Source organism: Gopherus flavomarginatus, chromosome 18, assembly GCF_025201925.1.
Source record: "Gopherus flavomarginatus isolate rGopFla2 chromosome 18, rGopFla2.mat.asm, whole genome shotgun sequence".
Classification (NCBI taxonomy): domain Eukaryota; kingdom Metazoa; phylum Chordata; order Testudines; family Testudinidae; genus Gopherus; species Gopherus flavomarginatus.
The window spans coordinates 25864111-25890626 of NC_066634.1; the positions used below are offsets into that span (position 1 = coordinate 25864111).

Below are 26516 nucleotides of genomic sequence, written 5' to 3' on the forward strand. Positions count from 1 at the left end.
TTTAGTCTTGATGGAGCTTTATAACATTAACTAATTTAAGGCTTCAGATGTTGCTATTGTTCAGATCAGGTCTTGTTGGGGAGAAATTTTGCTGCAGCTGAAAAGAATGAATTTATGCTGAATTTTTGTTCCTGCTAGTAACCCTTGACATACAGAGGCTTTTTCCTGTATAAGCACCCATCAGCCGACCATCAGATGTACAGTAAATGCTTTAACATGTCAGTTATTATTATACACAGCACAGGAGAGTAGTTACTTCCCTGAAACCTGCAGTCCCTGAACACATTTATAAATAGCGTTGAAGACTGATTTTTCTCCTTCTACCCTGGTTATTATAATGTATCTTTGGAACTGGTCCTAGTACAGCTTTAGCCTGAGGTTAAAACCATTTGAATTACTGTCCTCAGCAAAAGTTTAACAATTCCAGAGGTCTCACACAGAGAGAGCAGAATAGAACAGACATCAAAATCTGTTCACTTCATAGTCTTGTTGCTGAGAATTATCTAAAAGGTTGTAAGTACTCAGTTCTTGATCAGATTCAATTTACATGGCTTTAGTCACAGCCTGTGATATTTGGTTTTCTGGAATCTATACACCAAACCCAGGCCATACTCCTAAAATTGTTCAAGGGCATGTTTATACATATCTGTTACTGCACGCTGCCCCGTGGAATTTTGAATCTAAGCTTTGGTGATACAACTGTCTATAATTAAATCTGAAACGTTCTCACAAATAGATCATGGCCCACATGAATGGCATAACGGGGGGGGGGGGGGGTGAAGCAGAGGGAATGCAGATATGATTCACACACTAGAAAGTGGTGCGTTTGGAACCTGACTGAAGAGCAAACTGGCAGCAAATATGGGAGTTTCAGAGTGTATAGCTAAGGATCTTGTGCTTGGAGATAGTGAGATTGGGTCAGTTTGTTATTGTTCTGTTTGTTCTATGTATATGGGTTGTGTTCTTGGGGTAAGACAGGTTTGTTTTTCTCTCAGCCTATGTGGCTGTGACCATTGAGCCTTCGATCAGCTCCGCTCTTTGAAGTCTCTGAGTGTTTAATTGCTCTCTTAGTGAGAGAGTGGAACTAAGCATCCAAGCTCAGGATGAAAGTCAGTTGTGTGGCAAACTTGTGAGCAGCAAACAGGAGCATTTTGAGAGGGAGTGCAAGAGGCTTTCTTTCTTTCTAGGTACAATGCTGTGTTCAGCCTCATGATGGCCAGTGATGGAACTGTATTTATGACCTGAAATGAATGTGCCATGTTTTCTTTTCTGCCTGAAGCCAGAAAAGACTACTGGAATGAAAAGTGTTTCATCATCATCATCGTGTAGTATGGCTATATCATCTGGGTTTTTCCCAAATGCGGAAGAGAAATATTTAATGAATACTGCCTTTTCTGCATTATTAATGACATTTCCATCCATCCTGGATAGCACTGCCTCTGAAAAAAAAATTGTGTTTCTTGGTGAATAATCAGCTGAGCATGTGCTCCCAGTGTGATGCTGTAGCTAATGCAATCACTGGATGTATAAACAGTAGGAATAGGGAGATTAATAGTTTTTATTTGGTACTGGTGCAACTGCTACTAGGTTACTGTGTCCTGTTCTTGTGTCTGCATTTCAGGAAGGATGTTGATAAACTGGAGAGTGTTTTGAGAAGAGTCGTGAGAATGACTAAAGGATTGGAAAATATGCCTAATAGTGATAGACTCCAGGAGCTCAGTCAGTTCAGCTTATCCAAGAGAAGGTTAAGGGGTGACTTGATCACAGTCTGTAAATACCTACATGGGTGCTTTTGATAATGAGCTCTTCAGTCTAGCAGACAGAGGTATAACAAAATGCAATGGCTGGAAGTTAGAACTAGACAAATTCAAACTACAAATAAGGCACACTTTTTAACAATGGGGGTTGTTAACAACAGGAACAACTTAAACTAAGCTTTGTGGTGGATTCTCCAGCAATAGACAATTTAAAATCACGATTAGCTGTTTTTCTTAAAGCTATGCTCTAGTTCAAGCAGGAATTAATTCAAGGAAGTCCCTCAGGTAACTGATGGGCAGGATCCCCTGGGAGAATAACATGAGGGGGAAAGGAGTCCAGGAGAGCTGGCTGTATTTTAAAGAATCCGTATTGAGGTTGCAGGAACAAACCATCCCGATGTGTAGAAAGAATAGTAAATATGGCAGGCGACCAGCTTGGCTTAACAGTGAAATCCTTGCTGATCTTAAACACAAAAAAGAAGCTTACAAGAAGTGGAAGATTGGACAAATGACCAGGGAGGAGTATAAAGATATTGCTCAGGCATGCAGGAGTGAAATCAGGAAGGCCAAATCACACTTGGAGTTGCAGCTAGCAAGAGATGCTAAGAGTAACAAGAAGGGTTTCTTCAGGTACGTTAACAACAAGAAGAAAGTCAAGGAAAATGTCGGGCCCTTACTGAATGAGGGAGGCAACCTAGTGATAGAGGATGTGGAAAAAGCTAATGTACTCAGTGCCTTTTTTGCCTCTGTCTTCATGAACAAGGTCAGCTCCCAGACTACTGCACTGGGCAGCACAGCATGGGGAGGAGGTGACCAGCCCTCTCTGGAGAAAGAAGTGCTTTGGGACTATTTAAAAAAGCTGGATGAGCACAAGTCCATGGGGCCGGATGCGCTGCATCCGAGGGTGCTAAAGGAGTTAGCGGATGTGACTGTAAAACCATTGGCCATCATCTTTGAAAACTCATGGCAATTGGGGGAGATCCCCAATGACTGGAAAAAGGCTAATGTAGTGCCCATCTTTAAAAAATGGAAGAAGGAGGATCCAGGGAACTACAGGCCAGTCAGCCTTACCTCAGTCCCTGGAAAACTCATGGAGAAGGTCCTCAAGGAATGAATTTTGATGCACTTAGAGGGGAGAGGAAAGTGATCAGGAACAGTCAGCATGGATTCACCAAGGGCAAATCATGTCTGACTAACCTAATTGCCTTCTATGAGGAGATAACTGAGTCTGTGGATGAGGGGAAAGCAGTGGATGTGTTATTCCTTGACTTTAGCAAAGCTTTTGATACAGTCTTCCACAGTATTCTTGCCAGCAAGTTAAAGTATGGGCTGGATGAATGGACTATAAGGTGGCTCGATCGTCGGGCTCAATGGGTAGTGATCAATGGCTTCATGTCTAATTGGCAGCCGGTATCAAGCAGAATGCCCCAAGGGTCAGTCCTGGGGCCGGTTTTGTTCAATATCTTCATTAATGATCTGGAGGATGGCGTGGACTGCACCCTCAGCACGTTTGCAGATAACACTAAACTGGGAGGAGTGGTAGATAAGCTGGAAGGTAGGGATAGGATACAGAGGGACCCAGACAAATTGGAGGATTGGGCCAAAAGAATCTGATGAGGTTCAACAAGGACAGGAGCAGAGTCCTGCAATGAGGACGGAAGAATCCCATTCACTGCTACAGACTAGGGACCGAATGGCTAGGCAGCAGTTCTGCAGAAAAGGACCTAGGTGTTACAGTGGATGAGAAGCTGTATATGAGTCAACAGTGTGCCTTTGTTGCCAAGAAGGCTAACAGCATTTGTGGCTTTAGAAGTAGGGGCATTGCCAGCAGATCCCATCTATTCAACATTGGTGAGGCCTCATCTGGAGTACTGTGTCCATTTTTGGGCCCCACACTACAATAAGGATGTGGAAAAATTGGAAAGAGTCCAGTGGAGGGCAACAAAAATGATTACAAGACTGGAGCACATGACCTACGAGGAGAGGCTGAGGGAACTGGGATTGTTTAGTCTGCAGAAAAGAAGAATGAGGTGGGGATTTGATAGCTGGATATTAGGAAAAACTTTTCACTAGGAGGGTGGTGAAGCACTGGAATGGGTTACCCGGGGAGGTGGTGGAATCTCCTTCTTTAGAGGTTTTTAAGATCAGGCTTGACAAAGGCCTGTCTGAGATGATTTCGTTGGGAATTGGCCCTGCTTTGAGCAGGGGGTTGGACTAGATGACCTCCTGAGGTCCCTTATATTCTATGATTAAGTCCTATGGCCTATGTTGTACAGGACAGACTAGATGGTCATAATGGTCCCTTCTGGTCTTGTAGTGTATGAATCTGTTAATCAAACCACTGAAGTATTTAATGTCTCCTTGGTAATTGTCTGAACTTCCTTCAACACTGAGTGTGTTTTTGAGTTTAGGAGCTGGGGAGGAGAGTCTGTTTGTGGTACTGGCACAGTGTTTCTAAATGATACCTGAGGAGGGGTGCTGCCAATGTATCTGTCAAATAAGTAAGTGAGGCAAGGGAAAGGCCAGCTCCAGGCCTTCATGCAGCTGTTTCTCCGCTCTTGCTTCTTTTCTAATATCTGTTCTCTCATTCTTCAAGTTGCAGCTCAGAAAGCTTGCCAGAAGCTGGGAATGGGCAACAGGGGATGGATCACTTGATGATTACCTGTTCTGTTGATTCCCTCTGGGGCACCTGGCATTGGCCACTGTTGGATGACAAGATACTGGGTAGATGGGCCTTTGGTCTGAGCCAGTATGGCTGCTCTTATGACATCTTCCATACAGGGTTATGTAGCTGTTTGGGTCCCAGGATACTAGAGGGACAAGGTGGGTGGGGTAATATCTTTCATTGAACCAGCTTCTGTGGGTGAGAGACAAGCTCTCAGACTTACATAGATATGAAGAAGAGCTCTGTGTAAGCTCAGAATCTTGTTTCTTTCACCAACAGAAGTTGGTTCAATACAGGATATTATCTCACCCACCATCAGTTATACGTAATATGTCACTGGAAGACTATCCTGATACTTCAGCTAACACTGAAGTGTGGCAGCCCACTTTGCTTAGAGAGGTTAGCCATAGGAAACATAGTGCTCCAGACAGTGCTCCAAGGTGGGAGGGATAGCTCAGTGGTTTGAGCATTGGCCTGCTAAACCCAGGAGTTGTGAGCTCAATCCTTGAGGTGGCTACTTAGGGATCTGGGGCAAAATCAGTATTTGGTCCTGCTAGTGAAGGCAGGGGGCTGGATTCAGGGTCCCTTCCAGCTCTATGAGATAGGCATATCTCCATATTATTTATATTATCTTCTGCTTGCAAGTCAAGGTGCTGGTTTTAACCTTCAAAGCCAAACTCTCCCTTCTGCTTCTGTTAGTACAAGGGAGCACAGTGCAATGGATTTGAGCGTTGTAGGAGTACTGCCTCTGTGGCATGTTCCCTTCTTCCCTGCAATCCACTGGGGAAGGAGCCAGGGTCCATTGGCAGGAGAAGTCTCAGAATTCTTTTTTTGATCTCAGACATGTTGTAAGTATACCTTGAATCGTCCCCATTATTGTATGCAGATCACTGTCAGGGTGACTGAATCCTTCAGCATCTTTCGCTCAGGGGAATTAAAGTGTCTGACTTTCATTTTTCCTTGCAAAAAGATGTCTTATGCTGGCAAACATGGCTCTGGAGAAGATGTACGGGAAGGAACCTTTTCTCTGTATTTTGTAAAATGAAAGAGGATCTTCTCAATGCTAACTTAATAATGGGAATAAATTACATCAGGGAACAATAGTCTTTGGCTCCAATGAGTATAGTTTTTTGTAAAACTGAACAAAAATCTCTTTGTTTTCAGGCAAAAATATTCACAAACTATGAATTCATCCCTGTGCAGAGGGCCAGCATGAGACCTAGGCACCATGTGAACCCTGAAAACGAGGCTTAAAGGGGATCTGAATGACGTCATGCCTATGTGCTGACCCTCTCTGCAAAAAGGAATTTCACTTGAAGTGAATGAATATAACAACATCTTCCCAGCTCTCTAACCCACCTACCTTTTTTGGTAGCAAATCCCTGGGTTATCTTCATGACCTTGTCTTGGACAGCCCCATGCCTTCAAGATTTCCAGACTTGCCAATTATTAATGATAATGAACTAGAACTTTACAGATAATAAAAATACCTAGCTTACTTGGTCACAATTTGATTATACCCCCTTCTCTGCAGAAATTTATAGTTTAATGTACACAACTATCAATGTAGAGAATTGTAATATCACCCCAAGTTGAGAAATTCAGCTCTTGGCTACAAAATCCGTTTCTCCATAAATAGATTTTACTGAGCATTTAATCCCTGAGAGGCACTTTAGGAAAAATAAGTATGTAGAGCAGTCAGACTTCTAAACATGTTTTAGGAGAGAGAGGGGTTTAACGCTGCACCTTCTCTTGGTTATCTTTTTTGAATATCATCCTTACTAATAATAATTCTGTTTAATCACTAGTGTCTCAGTTTTCTTGGTGGAAAAGCAATATCAAAACATTTTATGTCTCCCTTCTTGTTCATTTTCTGTACACTTCTATCAGCTGTGTGATATCAGTCCTGTCAGCAAAGGATTTCCATTCTTTCCCATTCAACAATGTGTCTCTTCTCGCATAAAGTCTTGTCACCTGCCTTTTCCTATATGGTATTCGAACTTGCATATATTTTTCCCTCCTCACACACTTAGCAACAGTTTAAAGCGTAACATTAGGAACACACTCTTTAACACCATTGCAATACATTTGACTAGAAGAACTTTTGGGAAAGAAAGAGTGGAAGTGTTTGTGCATGCAGTATGTTTATTTCTATTATATATTTGTATATATGTAATATTGCTTTAAAATACATTGTCATTCCTAATAGAAACATTTAACATTTATGCATCAGAATTTTAAAAATACAATTTATTTTTGCCTTTTAGTATCTGTTTGTCACTGTAGTGTAATAAACAGACACTGTTAATGCCACCTGCTTGTGGAACTGAACAACTGCAAGTAATCCTTGCTAAAGAAAATATGGAGACTGTTCTTGCCATCTAGTGGTTAAATATGAAAATTGCAAGAAATTGTTGCTTATTTGTATAATTAGCATATACCAAAGGGAGGTACTTGGAAAAATAACTGTTTTACAATTTATGTTAATTATTTGTTAATTAACAATTTTGTGAATGAAATGATTGACTTTGGACTGTGATTTGGATAAATATGTTGATATAATAATTAATCCACATACTATGAACATTTATGTAAAATTGAGGGTTAAATATAATGTCCAAAAAGCCAAAATGCTAATACTGACTTTGGAAGACCAAGCTGATGGCTCAGATATTTCTAGATGAAACTGATAGCCACTTTTAAAAAATGGTCTCATTACATTCTTTGATATTATGTAATCTGGAATCTTTAGACACCACTAGAATACAAATGTATAATAATAAATAGAAATGCAACTACACCCTAAAAGTCCAGTCACCATACCCAAGTCGACATATGTCCCTATTATAACTGGAACCCCAACGGTTTAGAGCTAGAATAATTTCAGTTCCTTACATATCATACAGATTTATTTATACTGTATTAGAACTGGACACAGAAACTAGCAAATGTCAGGACAAATATTACAAACCTGAAAATATTATAAATAGTCTTTAACTAGTAACTACTAAAACAAGTTATTGTAAATTAAGTGCATGGGAGAGGAGCTGTTTTTTTTTAACTGGTTGATCAGTTAAAGGGAAACTAACATTCAGTTTCCTCTTTAATTCTTGGCCAAAGCAGAATAAGAATAAATCCTTATTTGGAAGAAAATCTTTATATTTTTTGTAGTTGAGCCAGATGGTAAGCACCTGTCATTTACAATTAACAGGTTGTCACTGCTGTGGCAGTCAGAAAAGCTGCATTTGGGATAGAAAAACATGCAGGAGCACAGTCTGTTCATCTCAGCTAGACTCAGCTGGCTGATGGCTCTGCAGAAATGTCTTTCTTCTGAATGTATTTCATTGTGCAGAAAAGTGTCGTTTTGATGGATGAAATATTTTGACCATGTTTCTGTATGGTTAGGATACACTGGACAGGAAAAAAGATGCAGAGAAGTTAGGAAAAGACACCTGCTCCTCTTTGTGCAGTAAAAATGCAGTTGTGTAGAGGCAGTACTTTGGGATCGATTCGAGGAAAGGCAGAAGTGAATGATAGATTATCGTGCAAATCTGGAATTCAATTTAATATATTAGGATATGTATATCTATTACTACTACTACTGACTATAGTTGAATAGTGTGAAAGGCCAACATTGTATGATTAAATTGCAGTCAGTAAAATATCATCATAAACCAGCATCAATGTGTGCTCAAAAATGGGAAAAAGGCATTTCTGTCTCTTAGAGAAATAATGTAAATGAAGACGGAAGCAGTGCTTTCTGATGCCAATGAATGGAAAACCTTCCTTTGCTCCCTTAGCCTCTCTGTGATATTCTGAACTGCATACACTGCCATATGCTGTACATTATGTTTGTGGCTACAAATACTAAACTATATGCAGGCTGTGCACTTAAACTGATCTCTAAGAAGTCGTTACAATAATAATATTACTTGCACTTTACATTTCTAAATGTTTGTACACATGAATCCTCATAGTATTATATTAGAAATATAATAATTAGGGATTTTATTGGTACAAACCTCCTAGTTTGAGGTTTTGTGAAACTTGCTCTGTAGTTTGGTTTCATAGTAGCTTGAATTTCTGAACCTTTTCTTCCTGTGATTTAAACTCATAGGGTGCCTCAGGTGGGGTTTTTTAAATGTTTTTTTTAGCTAATGGAAGCCTGTGCTATGTATTGGGCATAGAAAAACACTCCCGAGAAGCAAGGATGGCACAAGAGGCTTAGGTCCACGCAATATGTTCATTGATCTGTCTAATATTCTGTTTATTTTTCACTAGGATCTTCCTTTCTCCCTTCCTCTTTCTCCTTTTTACATTCTTTGGTATTTGACTTTTGTAGTGGGTAGACTGAGAAATGGCACTAAATAAAGACTTTAGCCATGGCCTCATCTTGACAGCAGTGTGGTTTATTATGGCAGTTCCACTTCCCAATCTCCTCTTCACGTTAAAAAGCCACGTGCTGTAACTCATCTCTGGAGACTGAAATCCATGACTTCTTATAAAGACACACAATCACTCAATCCTGCAAGGCACCACACTGACTTCAACAAAATTACTCATGTGCTTGAGAACTTTGCTATATCAGGGCCAGAGTGCTCAGCAGTGCAGCTTGCAGGGCCATATCCTAGATTAGTGGACCTGAGATACAGCCTCTTGAGGTCACCAGGTGAGTGACTTCCATAAGGCAATTGCTTTTCCCACCCTTCAAGAGTGAGAATTCCAAATCTAGGTCTGGTCTATATGGCAGTTCTGCTGGCTTCTAACATCTTCAGTTCCAGAGCAGCCACTGTTGGGAAACTGACGTGCAGGTGACTGAGTTTTTCTGTTAGTGTGTCTGTTCGGAAGGGAAAGCCCTGTTGATGTTCAGTTAAATATTTTTGTTCACGTTGTTATTGTGAAAAACAAATGTAGAATATACCATAAACAGAAGAAAAGGCTGCAAGTAAGTTTGGATTTGTTCCATCATGCTAGTATCGGAATGAGAACTGACATCTGTCTGAGCACTGACTCATACAACAGTGTTTGAAAATCCCATATTCTTTATCCTGACTTAGAAACTTCTATGTTGAGCAAACTTCCCCACAGCTTTTGCCAAGGCACCTGAGTCCTGCTCTGGACTTCCTTGAATTTCTGTTGAATATAGTTGGCCAATTCTATTGAATTTTGTCAAGGTTTTGTGATACAAATGTGCAACCAACAGGATAAAACTGCCAAATCAATTTTCATTTGTGATCTGAACTCCAGTAGGAAACTTGATCTCCAAGGTTGAATGATGAGTGCAATAACTTTCTGCACTACCAGGCTCTTGTTTAGCTTGAATTTCAGAATGCCCTTTTCTAGGTGGAGATCACAGTTGAGGAAACAGATGAGCTTCATCCCTTACGATTATATACTTAAGATAGGTTTATATGTCCATTTTAAGTAGCCAGATACACTTTAAATTTGGTATGTACAAAAAATAGATTCAGCCTTTATTTATCATTGATATTCAGATGCACATATTGAAGGCTTTACATCAACAAAATTAACAAGCATATATTGACTTACGATTAGTAACAGATGTCTTTGTCAGCAAACTTTCATTGTTGATATTTGTACGCAAGACCTGATGACAATATCTAGCAGTTGAAGCACCATTCATTGTCACTATAAGCAGCTTACAATTCATGGCTTTTACATCAGAGGAATAGAGAAGATTATGTAAATAAAATATATTAATTATATTTTTCAAACATACACATTATGAGGCTTTACGTTTATCAGAAATATGCAAGTTAATGAACATTATATAATATTGCGTAGTTGCATCTCTCAATGAGTTTAAAAGTTCTGGCCCCAGAACACCTAAAGCACATATACATATGAGTCCATATTTAGATAGAAAAAGACAATATAGATACAACAGGAGAAAGAAAATTTACATGTAGGAGCAGATAAAGCTACGTGGTTATGCCTACATATTTACAATGCACGTAGTTTACAATGGATCACACTGCCTTCTCTTGTATCCAGTGCAACCTGATGGAATCTAAGGAGTTGCAAGAGTGTAAATCAGGGACAAATCTGGCCCTTAGAGATCATACGCTTACATTAAAAAAATTGACAGGAGGATCTACATTTTTTTAATAAAATGTCTACAGAGCAAAGTAACATTAATGAAGTAGGGGAAAAAACTGTTGACAGTAGTCCTCATGGAAAATTATAATAGAAAAAGACAGTAAATTGGAATAATGTGAGTTACCATACTATTCTGTTTTTACCAAATCTCTGCTGGTGCTACAATCACATTCCTTACCAAAAAAGGTAGCATATTAAACCCATAACTCTTCCCTTCAGGTTATGGAAATCATGGTCCTCTGCTGTCAGGGTTATTGGAGAGGTGGCACTGCGTCAATACTGTTTTAGTTGCTTAATGTTTTTCACTGATTATTTTTCATTTTAAGAAACTATTTTCTAACCTACAGACAGGTTTTAAGAAAATATGCAGTGCACTTTCTGCACTTAAAACCTGTTTTCTCGTTTGAAAAATATATTTGAAATTCTTACGTAACTTTATAGAAGGAGGCTCTTTTGGAGAGAAGAATATCATTACAAAAGAAGACCAAAAAGTAAAATACTTCCCCTTAAAGTCAGCAGAAGCATATGAAAAAACCTGAACGATTTAAGTTGGTACCAACTTTTCAGAGCACTTTTGGGGTGAAATGTGTTATTCTGCGAGTTGCACAAGTGATCTGCTCAGCTTTGCTTCATGATCTTTGCATCTAAACATGAGATGACTTTCTTGTACTCTAAAATACGTCTGTCTCAGTAGAATTATCAATGCCAGATCAGAAACTCACCCATGCAGTGCTGACTTAGAGTCACTCGAGGGTACTTTTTCAGTATAATTAGAGACAAAAAATAGATGTAAAAATTTAACACAAGAAAAGCTGGCTAGTTTTATTAAAAAATGGAAAATCTGCGAGTTCAGTACATGACAATAAATTAATGACTTTGAATACCTGTGACTAACTAGGATCAGAGAGAATTCATGAATGCCCAGTTGACCTAAATGTCCACATCTGCTTCCGCTAAAGTCAGTGAGAAAAAACCCCAAAAACCTCCTGTCAATTTTAATGGGAGCAGAAATGGTTTGATAACTCCCATTGGAACAGGATTGGTTGCCAAAATGCACCACAACAAAGTGTTGTCAGAGGTGTTGTCAGAAACTACCGGTGGTGCTCTGCTCTCTCCTTATTGGTATCACTTGGCTGCGTGCGTGTGTTCCCTCTGTGTGCTGCCCCAGCTCTGCGCAGATAGCTGACACAGCAGACCCGAAGAGAACCCCCAATGACCACAGAGTCTAGTAAGGTACGAAGGCACGTCGGCCAGATTTATTGCCGTATCGGATACAGTAGTAGTTCCCTGTAGGTTTCTTAGCCTAACTCAGGGCATACTGCAAATATGTACCCACGGTCAATGGACTCGGCTCAGTCAGTGGTGGGACTTTCCACTGCCCCCTAGGCCGGACAAAGACATCGCCCCAAGGATGCATTCTTATACATAGGTACAAATAAGTTACACATCACTCCTGACGTATTGAGGTACAACCCTTCTACGTAGCAAGGGACAACCCCTCTACGTAGTAAGGTGCCGCCTCTGACCTTGTACATGTTGGTTTGAACAAAACAACTCTATCCATCATATTACCCTTTTGCCCCAGTCATTGGGATGGGTCAGTCTGTTCCTTGTTATCTGTGTGGAATGTGCAAGTATGTGAATGTTCTCATCTCTAGTGTTCAGTACCTTTTAGGTACGTATCTTCTTGCAGCATCAGCCCTTTCCTTGCCAGCTTCTGCGAGCAGGGCCTGCCTCTGGCTCACAGCTTCACTTTACTTTATGTTAGCAAAGTCTTGGCCATTATTTTAGTTCAGGCCTCAGGCCTCATACTGGGCCTTTATCAGGGCCTTCACTTACTACACAAAGAACTGTAAATAACTGCTCAATCACATCATGTTTTCTTCAGATGACTCATATGGTTTCAAGAAGGTTTAACTATGCAGAAAGCCTGATGGGAGCAATAACTGGTTTTTAAGATAAAGGCAGAAAAAGAAACATTTAGACAAAAGTTGACATTTCAGATCGGTAATTTTTACTGATTTGTCACTTTCAAATTGTTGGGACTTTCTTCAAATTTCACAGAAGCATTCTCCTTAGCGTTTATAATAAATAGGACAATTTTCCAGCCAAATCAATTTTCAAAGTCCATTTTGTAGGAGAAGCTAAAATATGGCTTTATAGTGGAAGGTGTTTGCAACCAAATGAGAAAAAAATCAAAAGATCTCATTGCACAATTCAAAGGATTGAGAAATATTTATAAGAATCAATCTCCAGAGCTGCTTGGATCTTTGCCATGTCCTACAGTTATGCTCCCTATTGTACAATTGCCTCTAGGGCTTTAAGGAAACTACAAGCAATCTACAGGTGTATAGTAACATAGTCCTTGTAATGAGCACTGTTGCCATGGATGCCCCCGGTCCCCTCTTCCATCACTTCCTGATGGTTTAGATAGCTACAGGCCAACATTGCCTTCAGCATTCTGGGAAACAGCAAATACAGCAGCAGTGGATTTGCTTTTCCCACCTTATTAAAGGAGTCTTTGACAAAACAAACTTCTTAGGAAGTGCTCACTGAGACACACACACACACACACACAAGCTTTGCAATTTCATTGCTATTAAACTGAGTACAGATGCAGACCTGGAAAAATGCCAGTGTTGATGTATTTGATTCTAAAAGGAAAACCAGTTAAGCAAAGAAGACAGAAACTGTGTGAGCTCAACAGAAAGGAAAGTATATTACTAACTGTTAATGCATCATGGAATATTTTGAAATACCATTTGGAAACTGTTCTGCTTTTATATCAGATTATCTGTTTCTTCTAGAGGTTTACATGCAGGAAATGCATCAATCTTTTGTTAGTATACCATGTGTAAGCTGGTAGCCATGTATAAGAGAGAGGTGCATTGTGTTAGTAAATTAGGTACAGGGGAAAATACTAATGTTACTGAAGAGGGCACATCTGCTCCTGTTCCTAATTTCCACACTGAAGTCCTAATTCTTTCTCAAAATTATAATTAGTTGCTGAGGAGATGATTATGATGTCACAAGTAAAGGGTTATGATTCCTGTGGAGAATGAGCAGTAGAACAGATGAAATTATCTTGCTTCCTGCACATCTCTTTAACACTGAAGAATGAGATGAGAAATTTAGAGAATATGATATGGACTCAGAATGCATCCAGAAATGAATGTGCTTCCAGGCTTTCCAAGAGGTAGTGGTTGCCTTTTTAAAGCTTGGTACTTGTAAGCCTCTAAAGGCAACATCAAGCCTTCTGGACTTACTTCCAGAAAAGTTTTCAGGTGACTTTGTTTAAAAATGAAGAGATCTTGGTGTTGAACTTCTCTGTTCTCTGAATATGTTTGCTTTTCCATGTTTCTCCCACCAGTGAGTAATTTGTCACTGAAGGTCCGAAAAAGAAATGATCAGCTGCCTGTGGCTTAATGACAGAAACAGATGGTTTGAGATCTAGAGCTGGAAAAGGAGCTGAACTGAAGACAAAGGAAAATAAGATCCTTTTGTGAAAAGTAGACCTAGCTGCATAGGAAAGTAAAGCCAGTTTGGTGTAGAAATAGTCAAAGTTGTGAGACACTTCATTATATCTTGCTAACAGCTACAATAACATGTGCATTAAGGGGCAAAAGGAGAAGGAAGTAAATAGTGCAGAAGTAAAATTGTCACTTTATATGTGTGATTAGTTTTCTCTCAAAGGTTGTTCGTCAAGAATTGAGCTGATTTTTACAATAGTCAGAACAGAGTTGTTAACAGTCCCCATTTAAAAAAAAAAAAGCAAACAACAGTAACAAAAGTTAGCTGTCCTTGGTATAAGAAATATTGTGAAGTTGTACTTTTTATATTGATTTAAGGCTGATAAATCTATCACCTGTCATATGCATACAGCAAACACAAATGGAACTCCCTCAGATGGAGTGAAATGATAATCCATCAGCTATAAACCAGTCAATCCTTCAGCATCTTAACTGGGTCTGGAGTTACCGGAATTAAATCTCACTGCTTGACAATATTGCCTGAAATTCTAATGCACATTCCTTTACAACTTAATAGCAAATTCACTTAGGAGCAGACCCTTTTCCCTGCTACCCATGTTCCTTTATCCAAATCAAATACAAACCACTGGAAATCCCTGACAAGGACATGTTTGGGTTGTATATCTTGCTTATCTGACCTGAAACTCCCTATTATCTTTAAATTACACGATTAACTTGTGTGGTTTTTTACACCAAAATTAAGCTGTAACAGCACACTGAGTGACATAGAATGGCTAATAGCTGATAGTTCTTACTAACAGTAACTTTTAACTGAAAAGATTGGATCCATTGCAGTAATTCTGTGAGTGTGAAAAGAACTCCTCTTATGTGTTCATATAGCAAGGCATGGGCGAGGCAGACTTACTCTTTTCTTTACTGGGAAATATAACTGCTCTTCAGAGGGCTGCAGGTGGCACGTAGCTGAAATGTTTGACTGGAGACAGTCTCTCATTTTATTCATATTTGCTGCTGCAAGTTTTAAGTGATGGATAGAGGTGAGTTCTGGAAAGTTCCAAATGAAGTAAAATGTTCCATTTCTAAGCATCGCTAACCCACACCTCCTGTGTGCTTTTCAATAGTGAACATTTGAATTTTGGAGCCATCCTTACCACTGGTTTACTGCTCTTCTGATATACATCATAATATTGAATATAACTAATATTAGCAAAGAGATGTGACTCTTACATGAGCCCATAGGGTGTGCCTCTTCTAATCTCTTTCTAGAAAGAGAAGTTACCATTCTTAGACACATTCAGTTTTTTAAAATTTTTCTTCTTATTCATGGTGGCAGAGACTCCTTTTGCCTTTGCGAAGGAGACCGCATGTCTTCATTTGACCTAGCAAAGCATGTTATGGACGCTCATCACTCTTCTCATTTTTCTTAGTATTCAGTGCATTCATGCATTCGTTGAAGGAAACAAATGATTTAAATAACGGCTTAACTTCCTTGCTGGAGTTCAGTTAGACATTCAGTATTTGTAGCTATCCTAGGCAAGCCCTGTGCAGGGTTATAGACTCGCATGTTCAGAAAGCCTGCACTAATATGCTGCCCCATTAGTAACTGACCTACTACCATCACTCTGACACAGCCTGTCCACAGAAACCATGCTCTTTAAGGTGCAATTTTATTACAGATGCTCCCTGGGATACACAAACCTGACTTATGCAAACCCGCACTTAACGGAAAAAGTTCCGTGAGTGGGTTTTTTGTTTTGTTTTGGTTTTTTTCCATAATTGTCGGGTATACATCCCCGACTTACGCAAAATTCAACTTACGCAGGCATTCCGTTCTGGAACGCCTTGCGTAAGTCGGGGAGCATCTGTATTATTTATTTGTGTTACCCCACTACCCAGAAAGCCCAGTCATGAACTAGGGCATCATTGTGCTAGGTAGTGTACAAATAGAACAAAAACCCTGCCCCCAAAAGTTTACAGTTTCAGTATGAGACAAGATATGGATGCAGACAGACATGGAAACAATGAGACGTTGGTCAGCACGATAGGCAGGGGTCTCAGCACACCAGCAGCCTAACTGTTGTCATGTTGTGGGTTTTTTTTTTAAGCACCATAGAAAAGGAGAGTTTGAAGAAGGATGATGAGGTGCATTTGTGAGTGTTTACAGTGAGTTCTTCCCAAGTGTGAGCTGCAGCATGGGAAAAAGCACAATGGCATTTGTTTCAAAATGTAACAAGTGGGCAGTGGAGGCTGGCATGATGGACCAGTCAGAAGTGGTACTTGAAATCTCAGTAGCGAATGAGACATGATAGGTTTGGTGGAGATAAATTGTGAAGGGTCAAGTGAAAGTAAGTAGTTTATTGCTGATGCTTTAGAGAAGGCAGAGCCAGCTGAGAGCTGCAAAGATAGTGGTGCAGTGGTCTAGGCGATGGGCTAGGAAAATGATCAAGTGCAGTTGCCCTGCCCTCTAGCTCTCTTTCTGGGAGCCCAGTGTAATTATGAGAGAAGCAGTCAAACACCCATAATTCTCTGGGGAAATTCCTGTAAGTCCCGATGTACAGAATTAATGCTTAGCTCTTGCTCAGTAGGAAAGGTTGGTGCTGGAGCTTCTGAAAAGCTGTCACAAGGCATCTGAGGTAGATACACCAAAGCAGTGGAGGGTGTTCCAGCTCTAGCTTTGGGGACCCAGCAGCCAAAGGAGCATATGCTGCAAAATTGTGCCCCAACCCCTGGTTCTGGGCAATATTTGAAGATGATATTCAACAAGTTAGATGTATCTCTGGGTCTGGACCACAGTCTCAAATGGGCGGGGCGAAGTTGTTTTCAAGACCTGGGATGAGCAGCTGTGTTTGCAAAATTGTAGCATAATGGAGGTGGCTTTTCTGTACCACCACAGCATCAGACCAGAGGGATGAGAGCTAGGTTTGTAATGGAAGACAACGTGGTGATTGTCCAGTGGGTACTGCCGTCATGGAGGTTTTCAGAGACCACTGATCAAGGAGATCAACATGTCAGAAGTCATGAAGGGATTTAAGCTATTGCATTTCACATACTGTGCAGTAACCATAGATGGGAACCTACTTTCCACTTTATTGTTTGTGTTAATTACCCCCTAGAGGCCTCAACTGAGATTGGACCCTCATTGTGCTAGGCACTGCACAAATATGTAGTAAGAGGAAGGTGCTGCCTCAAAGCGCTTATAATTTAGACAAAACAAAGTGAGGGACAAAGACAGAGGAAGTGAGGGAAAGTGACTTGCCCAAGTTCACAAGTCAGTGTCTGAGCAGGATACGTGTAGGCATAGTTTGACTTCTATATTTGGGAGGGAATATCCAGTCAAGTCAACAGGGCTGCACATGAGGGGGCAAGTTCCAGGCCTGCCTAAGGCTCGGGAGGGGAGGGAAGGGGAGGGGGAATCCCCCTCCCCCGAGGTCAGGTCACCAGAGTCCCTGTCCAGTCATCTAACAGCTGAACCATGGACATGCATGTAGTTCATGAGAGTTCATATTTGCTATTGGGAACAATTTTGTATCTGGATGCAAGGCGTGTTATGGGTTTGCTGGGGGACCACATAGGCACTGCATCACTAATGTCTAGCGTAGTCAAGACCTTGTAGACTTTGAAGTTTAGACTAGTACATTTGGATTGTAATATAATTAGGTGAGTTTTCAATGCAGTGTTTGGACAAGTAGGGCCAAAGCTCTTTTGAAAAATAATTCAGGACAACAGCAATAATTCAGAGCTGGATCCAACTTTCCTTTATTACAGTCTTCCTCCAAATGTCATTTGTTTTACAAGAGTAATTGCACTTCAATCACTGGTAGCACTAAAATTGCTAATTTTAGTGCCATAGTTTCACATTAACAACACTTAATTATATTTTTAACAGAATAATAGCTTAAGTGAGATGGTTACACACTGGCTTCTTGTAGCCCAGATGGTGGTTAATCCATTAAAATGCATTAATATTTGCTAATGACAAAACAGGGGAATTATAACATTGCAAGGCCGCCTGTTTTTAGATAATTGCACATCAGTTAATCATTTATGCCAAATGGGAGTGAAAAGATGGAGCCATTAGGGAGAAGCAGGGTGCAGAGCAAATATTTGAAAAATGAAGTAGTAATGCACTATGTTAAATATTTTAAAAGCTGATGATGGAAAAGATCATTAGGAAAAAAGACATTACTAAAGAAAAAGTTGATAGAAAAAATAGATACAAGTTGCCTAGGATCATAATAAGGTAAATATTAGAATCATGTAATTTACATTAGGTACATTTTACTATATTTTTGTCTTGACTATACTTAAAAGAAAAGCTGATTTTATTGTTAGCCAAGTACGACCTGAAAAACATTGCTCTGATTCAGATGTTTGAATTCTGCACCACAGGACAGACATATAAAAGTTATTATTTTTGTAGTTCAATCTCAAGGTGAGACAAAGCCAGCAAGGAAATTTTAATTGAACACTTGGGATTAACTGCTCAGAAAATATCCCATAGAGATTTTGTTCTCTAAAGATTATAATGGTTTAAATACTCATCCACAATAAAAAAAATTATTCTAACAAGTAAATAATTACTTAAGTGTAAAAAAAAAAAGTTAAAACTATTATTTCAGTTCTCTGTGGCTTTGCTCCTATCAGACCTGAAATAATAGTAATGTTGTATAAAGTTTGTTGATGAGCTAAATTTAAGACCATTTACAGTTTCATTTTATGTCTATGCAACCCTGATGCCAATCTCACTAAATAGTGCTTTTCAGAGTTAACAACTTTACTATGACATGATGTTTCTTTGATGGTTAATAATTATACTATACAAGATCACACTCCTTATACAAGTCTGTCGGTCTTTGTAAGTGCTATTTACAGAATGCTCGTCATCATGATATATAGGCACCAATGCAGATATTCTGTGACAGTTGAGTGTGGTAAGGCTATTATTACACCTGATAATTAAATAAACACATGTATTATAGTACATGGAAAGCGTTGGATGCATGCAGCACTCCACAGGTCAAATATGACATATGAAGAATCCTCCCCTGTTCCTGAAAAAATGTATACGCTCCCTTTCTCCTTTTCCTAATTAAAAAAATGTTGCATCCAACACAGGGGAATTCTATATTAGACCTCACCCTGACATATAAAGAACTAATCACAAAACTAAAAATTAATGATACAAACTGATCACATTTTTAATGTGCAATAAAGTCCAGACTAAAGTTCAGACTGTGTGTGTGTGTGTGTGTGTGTGTGTGTGTGTGTGTGTGTGTGTGTGTGTGTGTGTTTATATAGATAGAGAGAGCACCTAGGAGGAAGAATTTAATCAGAATAATGTGAGTGATAATTGGGAATTGTTTAAGAACACTTTACTAAAGGCCCAAAAAGCCATAACCTCACAATCAATGAAAGAGGCCACATTGGTTAAAAAATTCAATGTTATATATATATAACAAATTGAAGAAAGGTAAAGTTGATAGTAATTAATATAATTCAGAAGCTAGGAATTGTAGAAAATTGATAAAGGAAGCAAAGGAACACAGGGCAACATCTATAGCCAACTGAGTTAATTAAAAAAAGAAGAAATTTTTAGGTATACTAGAAGAAACAGAATCTTAGCAAAGGTACTAGTCCTTTACTACATGGAAATGGTAAAATTATCAATAATAATGCAGAAAACAGAGAAGTGATCAATAAATGTCTGTTCTATATTCGGGGGAAAAACAAATGACGTAGTCATATCATATGGTATCACTCTTTCCATTCCACTGGTATCTCAGGAGGATGTTAAACAGAAACTGCTAAAGTTAGACATTTTTTAAATCAGTGGTTCAAATAACTTGATTCAAGAGTTTTAAAAGAGCTGACGGAGGAGCTTTCTGGACCATTAATGTTGATTTTCAATAAGTGTTGGAACACAGGGGACTGGAAGAATGCTAATGATGTGCCAATATTTAAAAAGCATAAATGGGTCTGTCAGTCTGATATCATTAACAGGCAAGATAATGGAGTGGCTGATATGAGACTTGATTAAAAAGAATTATAGTAGGGTATTATAATTAATGCTAATCAACACGTGGTTATGGAAAATACATTCTGTTGAACAAACTTGATGCCTTTTTTTTATAAGAGTTAAAGTTTAGTTGATAAATGTAATAGTGTTGTAATATACTTAGACTTTTGTAAGGCATTTGACATGGTACCTCATGATAATTTAATTTAAAAACAAGAATATAAAATTAACATGGCACACATTAAATGGATTCAAAACTGGTTAACTGATAGGGCTCAAAATGTACTTGAAAACAGGAACTCTCTGTTGAACAGGTGTGTTTCTAGTGGGATCCCACAGGGATCAGTTCTTGGCCCTACACTGTTTAACATTTTGTTAATGACCTGGAAGAACACACAAAATGATCACTAATAAAGTTTGCAGATGACACACAAATTGTGGGAGTGGTAAATAACGAAGAGGACAGGTCACTGATACAGAGGGACTTGGATTGCTTAGTAAGCTGGGAACAAGCAAACAATATGTGTTTTAATACTACTAAATGTAAATATATACATCTAGAGACAAAGAATGCTGGCCATACTTACAGGGTGGGGAACTCTATCCTGGGAAGCAATGACTCTGAAAAAGATTTGGGGGTCATTCTGGGTAATCAGTGTGGACATGAGCTCCCAGTGCAACTCTGTAGTCAAAAGGGCTAATGTGATCCATAAATGCATAGGGCACACAGCCACTGACTGCAAATGGAATGCATTTTACCCTTCTGTTGCAGACATATATGTTCCTGGAAGTTTAAGATATCACAGGGAAACAGGCATAATGATATATGGAAATGCCATTATATTTTTATACATCTCACCTCATATGACATGGAAAAAAAGTTCTGACACCAGCTGAAACTCCTCACCCCACCAGGAAGGGAGAATTATTAATGAGTTTACTGCGGTGAAAATGATAAAGGAAAATGGAGGCTGAATGTCAGGAAGAACTTCCTGAGTTAGGTTTGTGAGGATGTAGAATATTCTCCCAAAGCAAGTAGTGGAAACCCTGTTGTTTGTGAAATTTAAAACAAAACTGGGTAAAACGCTGGAGAATACATGTTCTCAGCAAATCCATGGTGAGTTGCAATTTTGTTTGCAATATGACTTTTGCAAATTTTAAAATGTAGTTAATCCCAAATCTTTTTTATTGAATAATGTAACTACTGTATGTTCCTCTTTAGTGATTTAGTTTGCAATATGACTTTTGCAAATTTTAAAATGTAGTTAATCCCAAATCTTTTTTATTGAATAATGTAACTACTGTATGTTCCTCTTTACTGATTTTTATGTCTGTTATCCTGAACTAATTAGAACATAATGGATACTTAGACTAATGTGCTGGATCTCAGATGCCATGTATATCAGGGGATATGTATTTTTGAACGTATAAATATATTTTAAAAGAAAAGAATTTCATTTTGCTCCTCACAGTTATAATTTAATACACAGTAGGGTAGTAGAATGAAGTACTGCAAAAAACAAAATTAGAAAACTGATTTTTTTTAAACTAGCAAATGTGTTTTCCAGAAAAACTGTAGTAATGTGACATCACATTACTACATTTTTTCTTCAAAGAAGTTTTCTGGAATTATGTCCTTTTCAGATATACCTTTAAAGTGATTTTAAATAGAATATTACAACTTTTCACTCTTCCCCATTTGACAATGTATTACAGAGACTTTGTAATTTAATTTGAATAAAATACATTTTCTTAACGCTGAATTAGTATTTTAGTTACATTATCAATTAAATTTTATATTATTTTTAATTTATTGTAATTCATTGTGAGTATTATTATCATCATTGTACTAGTTATTATTATTTTAAAACTTATTTTATCTTTTTCCATTACTACCAGTGCTCCTGATCAGCTAGGATAATTAATTACTTCTTGGAGCAGCTAGTCCTGGAACCCACAAGGGACGGGGCAATTCTTGACTTAGTCCTAAGTGGCGCACAGGATTTGGTCCAAGAGGTGTATAAACGAACCATTCAGTAATAGTGATCATAATGTAATTCAATTTAACATTCTTGTAGACAGAAAAATACCAAAGAAAGGATGCCTTCCGCACTCACTGGTACCAGAAAGTGGAGCTGGCTGGGGCCGCATCACTCCGCTTCCCACCGCCGGTGAGTGCGGAGGGCGTCCTTTCCTCAACCTCCCTGCATTCATCGGCAGTAGGAAGCGGAGCAGCCCAGCCCCAGCCAGCTCCACTCTGCCAGCTCCCAGCCATGGCGCTCCAGTTCCCGCTGCAGGTGAGTGCAGGACCTTTCCCCAGCAGCCCCCCAGCGACACGGCTGGGGCCGGGGCAAAGAAAGTGGAGCAGGCTGGGGCCGCGTCATTCCACTTCTCACCGCAGGTGAGTGCGGGGGGGGGGGGATCCTTTCCCCAACCTCTCCGCACTCACCGACGATGGGAAATGGAGTGCCGCGCCTGGGAGCTGGTGGAGTGGAGCAGACTGGGGCCAGGCTGCTCCACTTCCCTCCACTGCCAGTGAGTGCCTGTTGGGGGGGGAGGGTGGATAGGGGTCGGAGCAGTCAGGGGACGGATTGGGTAGGGGGTGGGGTCCTTGGGGTAATTAGGGACGGGGGTTTCAGGAAGGGGTGGTCAGGGAACAAGGAACTGAGGGGGCAAAGCAAGTTTGATATAGCGCGGTCTCACCTATAACACGGTGAGATTTTTTGTCTCCCGAGGACCGCGTCATATCAGGGTAGAGATGTATTAAGAGTTCTTTGAGAGTGTCAAGAAGCATGTGGACAAGGGTAATACAGTTGATATAGTGTACTTGGACTTTCAGAAAGTCCTTAACAAAGTCCCATACCAAAGACTCTTAAATAAAATAAGCAGTCTTGGGAAAAGAGAGAAGAACTTCTCATGGATCAGTAACTGGATAAAATATAGGAAGCAAATGAAAGGAATAAATAGCCAGTTTTCACAATGGGAAGAAGTAAATATTGGAGCCAGTGCCATTGAACATATTCATAGATGATCTGGAAGAGGGGGTAAATACTGAGGTGGCAAAGTTTGCAGACAATACAAAATAATGCAATATATTTAAGTCCAAGACTGACTGCAAAGAGATACAAAGGGATCTCACTAAACTGGGTGATCGGGCAACAAAATGGCAGATGAAATTCAATGTTGATAAGTGCAAAGTAGTGCACATTGGAAAACATAATCCCAACTACACATACAAAATGATGGGATCTAAATTAGCTGTTACACTCAAGAAAGAAATCTTAGAGTCATCATGGATAGTTCTCTGAAAACATCCACTCAATATGCAGCAGCAGTCAAAAAAGCTAACAGAATGTTAGGAATCATTAGGAGAGAGGTAATAAGGCAGAAAATATTATAATGCCACTGTATAATTCCATGGTACTCCCACACCTTAAATACTGCATGCAGTTCTGGAAAAGATACAAGGAAGGGCACAAAAAATGATTAGGGGATGGAACAGCTTCCATATGAGGAGAGATTTTCTTAGAAAAGAGATGATTAAGGGAGAATGATAGAGGACTATAAGATCATGAATGGTGTAGAGAAAGTGAATAGGAAAGTGTTATTTACCCCTTCACATAGCACAAGAAGGTGGGGTCATCTGATGAAATTAATAAGTAAGCAGTTTTAAAACAAACATAAGGAAGTAGGTCTTCACACAACACACAATCAGCCAGTGGAACTCATTGCCAAGGGATGTTGTGAAGACCAAAAGTATAACTCGTTTTAAAAAAAGAACTAGGCGAGATCATGGAGGATAGGTCCATCAATGGCTATTAGCCTAAATGGTTAGGATGCTCCTTAAATGTCAGACTGGCAGAAGCTGGGATTGGACTACAGGGGATGGATCACTCAATAATTGCCTTATTCTGTTCGTTGCCTCTGAAGCACCTGGCATTGACAACTGTCAGAAGACATGATATTGAGTAGATGGAACATTGGCCTGACCCAGTGTGGCCATTCTTATGCTTTTAACCTTCTTAACACAGCCTGTCTTTTTCCCCAGGCATTTAGGAAAGAAATGGAGTGAAGATTTGAGAAGTCTTATTTTTATTATGCCTGCCGTGAGTGGTTACTGATGGATTTTTATTTATGACAGTGGATGTGCAGCCCATTGTATGTAATTTGTCCTTTTCGGTTATTGTACATTCTGGTATTGTTGGACTCTCATAGGCTGCAGTCAGAATCAGAATCATTGTGTTAAGTGCTGTATCACTCACAGACAGGGCCCCAACTAGGAAGAACATAAAATCTAATTTAATGTGAAAAAGAATGTTAATTTGGGCTGCTCATAAAACATCTCCTAAACAAAGTGTGTGGCGAGAAAGAGAACTTTTACCTCTGGAAGCTTCAGGTCCCTGTAAATGAATAGATCCTATGTAATCCCCATCATTCAATTTTTTTTCCCTAGTATTTACCTCACTTGCTACCACCATTGTGCAACATTTCCTTCTAACTTGTAAGGCAGGACAAGTCACCTCCAAAGCCATCATTAATGCTTGTCTGTGAAGAGCTAGCTCCTGGAGGAGTGGTAATTGATTCTCAAGATCAGTGCTTCAGTTCCCACAAATAGCAGATCTCTCCTACAGTCTTATTACACCTCTGTTAACCTCAGAGAGCAATGTACTTTTGCTTTACAATCAGGCCTGTGAGTTCTTATGATAAGATAACCAGATCAAGTGAGCTAAGAATTTTAATGGCTTAGCTCAGGAGATTCCCAGGCTAACATTATCAATTAAGTCATTTCAGTAATGCCTAGAATTGCATGTCTGATTTATTCAGAAGCCATAATTATAACAAATGTTTAGAGGTAAATGATCTTTCAAAGTTTTTGTTATTAAAATGGCTTTATCTGGATTTCTTGTTTTCTCCTTTAGGTTTACTATCTTTCTTACAATGGAAAGGCTGGTTATCTATCTATTGGTTATTAGCACTGCTGTGAAGGCTATGATGTGTCCAAAGCGGTGTATGTGTCAAAACCTATCTCCATCCTTCACCATCCTCTGTACGAAGACTGGGCTTCTCTTTGTGCCCCCCAGCATTGACAGGAGAACAGCAGAACTAAGATTAATGGATAACTTCATCACCACACTTAGAAGAAAGGATTTTGCAAACATGACAAACCTTATTCACTTGACACTATCAAGAAATACAATAAGTCAAATCATGCCTTATGCATTTTTTGATCTTAAGGGCCTTCATGCATTACATTTGGATAGTAACAGACTGACTTGTATCAACGAGGATCATTTCAAAGGTTTAATTAATCTTCGCCACTTAATACTCAGTAACAATCAATTGAACTTTATTTCTCCTGGATCTTTAGATGACTTTATTGAAACACTTGAGGACTTGGATCTATCATATAATAATCTTGTTAATATTCCTTGGGATACAATTGGAAAGCTTTCTAATGTCAATACAGTCAGTTTGGATCACAACCTCATTGAGTTTGTTCCAGAAGGAATCTTCTCAAATCTTCACAAACTTGCTCGATTGGACATGACATCCAACAAATTGAAAAAAATTCCCCCTGATCCCCTGTTCTCCAGAATCCCTGTGTATGCTAAATCTAAAGGGTCTCCATTGTCCTCTCTGGTGCTTAGCTTTGGAGGGAATCCTCTACACTGCAACTGTGAATTAGTGTGGCTGAGACGCCTTACCAGAGAAGATGATCTAGAAACATGTGCCTCACCACCAGAATTGATGGGCAAGTACTTTTGGTCCATTAAAGAGCAGGAGTTTGTCTGTGAACCTCCAATGATAACACATCGAACGCCAAAACTGGTGGTTATGGAGGGCCAGAGTGTCTCTTTGAAGTGCAAAGCAGTTGGTGACCCGGATCCCTATGTTCGCTGGATTTCCCCCGAGGGGAAGTTGGTCTCCAATACATCTAGGACAATTTCCTATGAGAATGGAACTTTGGATATTTTGACTACTTCTTTGACAGAAAAAGGTACATTTACCTGTATAGCATCAAATGCTGCAGGAGAGTCTACAGCTTCTGTTGAACTTGTTGTTAATCCTTATCCTCATCTTGCTAACAGTACCAACTGTGATAAAGATGCTGAGTCTGGGCCTTCAGACATTCTTATATCTGCTAAATCAAGTTTCCCTAATGAAACTAAAGCTCAGCAAGAGAAGAAGGTTGTGGTTGCTGAGCTGACCTCATCCTCTGCTCTCATACAGTGGCCTTCCCAGCATTATATTCCTGGAATACGAATGTACCAGATTCAGTATAACAGCTCTTCTGATGATATACTAGTTTACAGGTAATCCTATTCACATAGCAATTCAATTGTCATTGTGAACTAACAAACAGGAATAAGAGAAAATGGTTGTATATTTAAAATTCCCTGATAAAATGCCAGATATGTTGCAGGCATTAACTGTGTAATGAAAGGAGCAATGGGGAAATGCTTTTCATA

General features: G+C 39.4%; 1 protein-coding gene across 4 annotated transcripts in view; it reads left to right on the forward strand.

Annotated features, from left to right (window-relative positions):
• LOC127037045 (leucine-rich repeat and fibronectin type III domain-containing protein 1-like protein) overlaps nucleotides 1-26516 on the forward strand; it is a 235209-nt gene that overhangs the window by 191521 nt on the left and 17172 nt on the right. For all 4 annotated transcript variants that reach the window (XM_050928477.1, XM_050928476.1, XM_050928479.1 and 1 more), the window contains one exon: nucleotides 24966-26360. In XM_050928477.1, coding sequence (XP_050784434.1) covers nucleotides 24985-26360 — 1376 coding nt within the window. In that variant the 5' untranslated portion in view covers nucleotides 24966-24984. The remainder of the gene's footprint in view (nucleotides 1-24965; nucleotides 26361-26516) is intronic.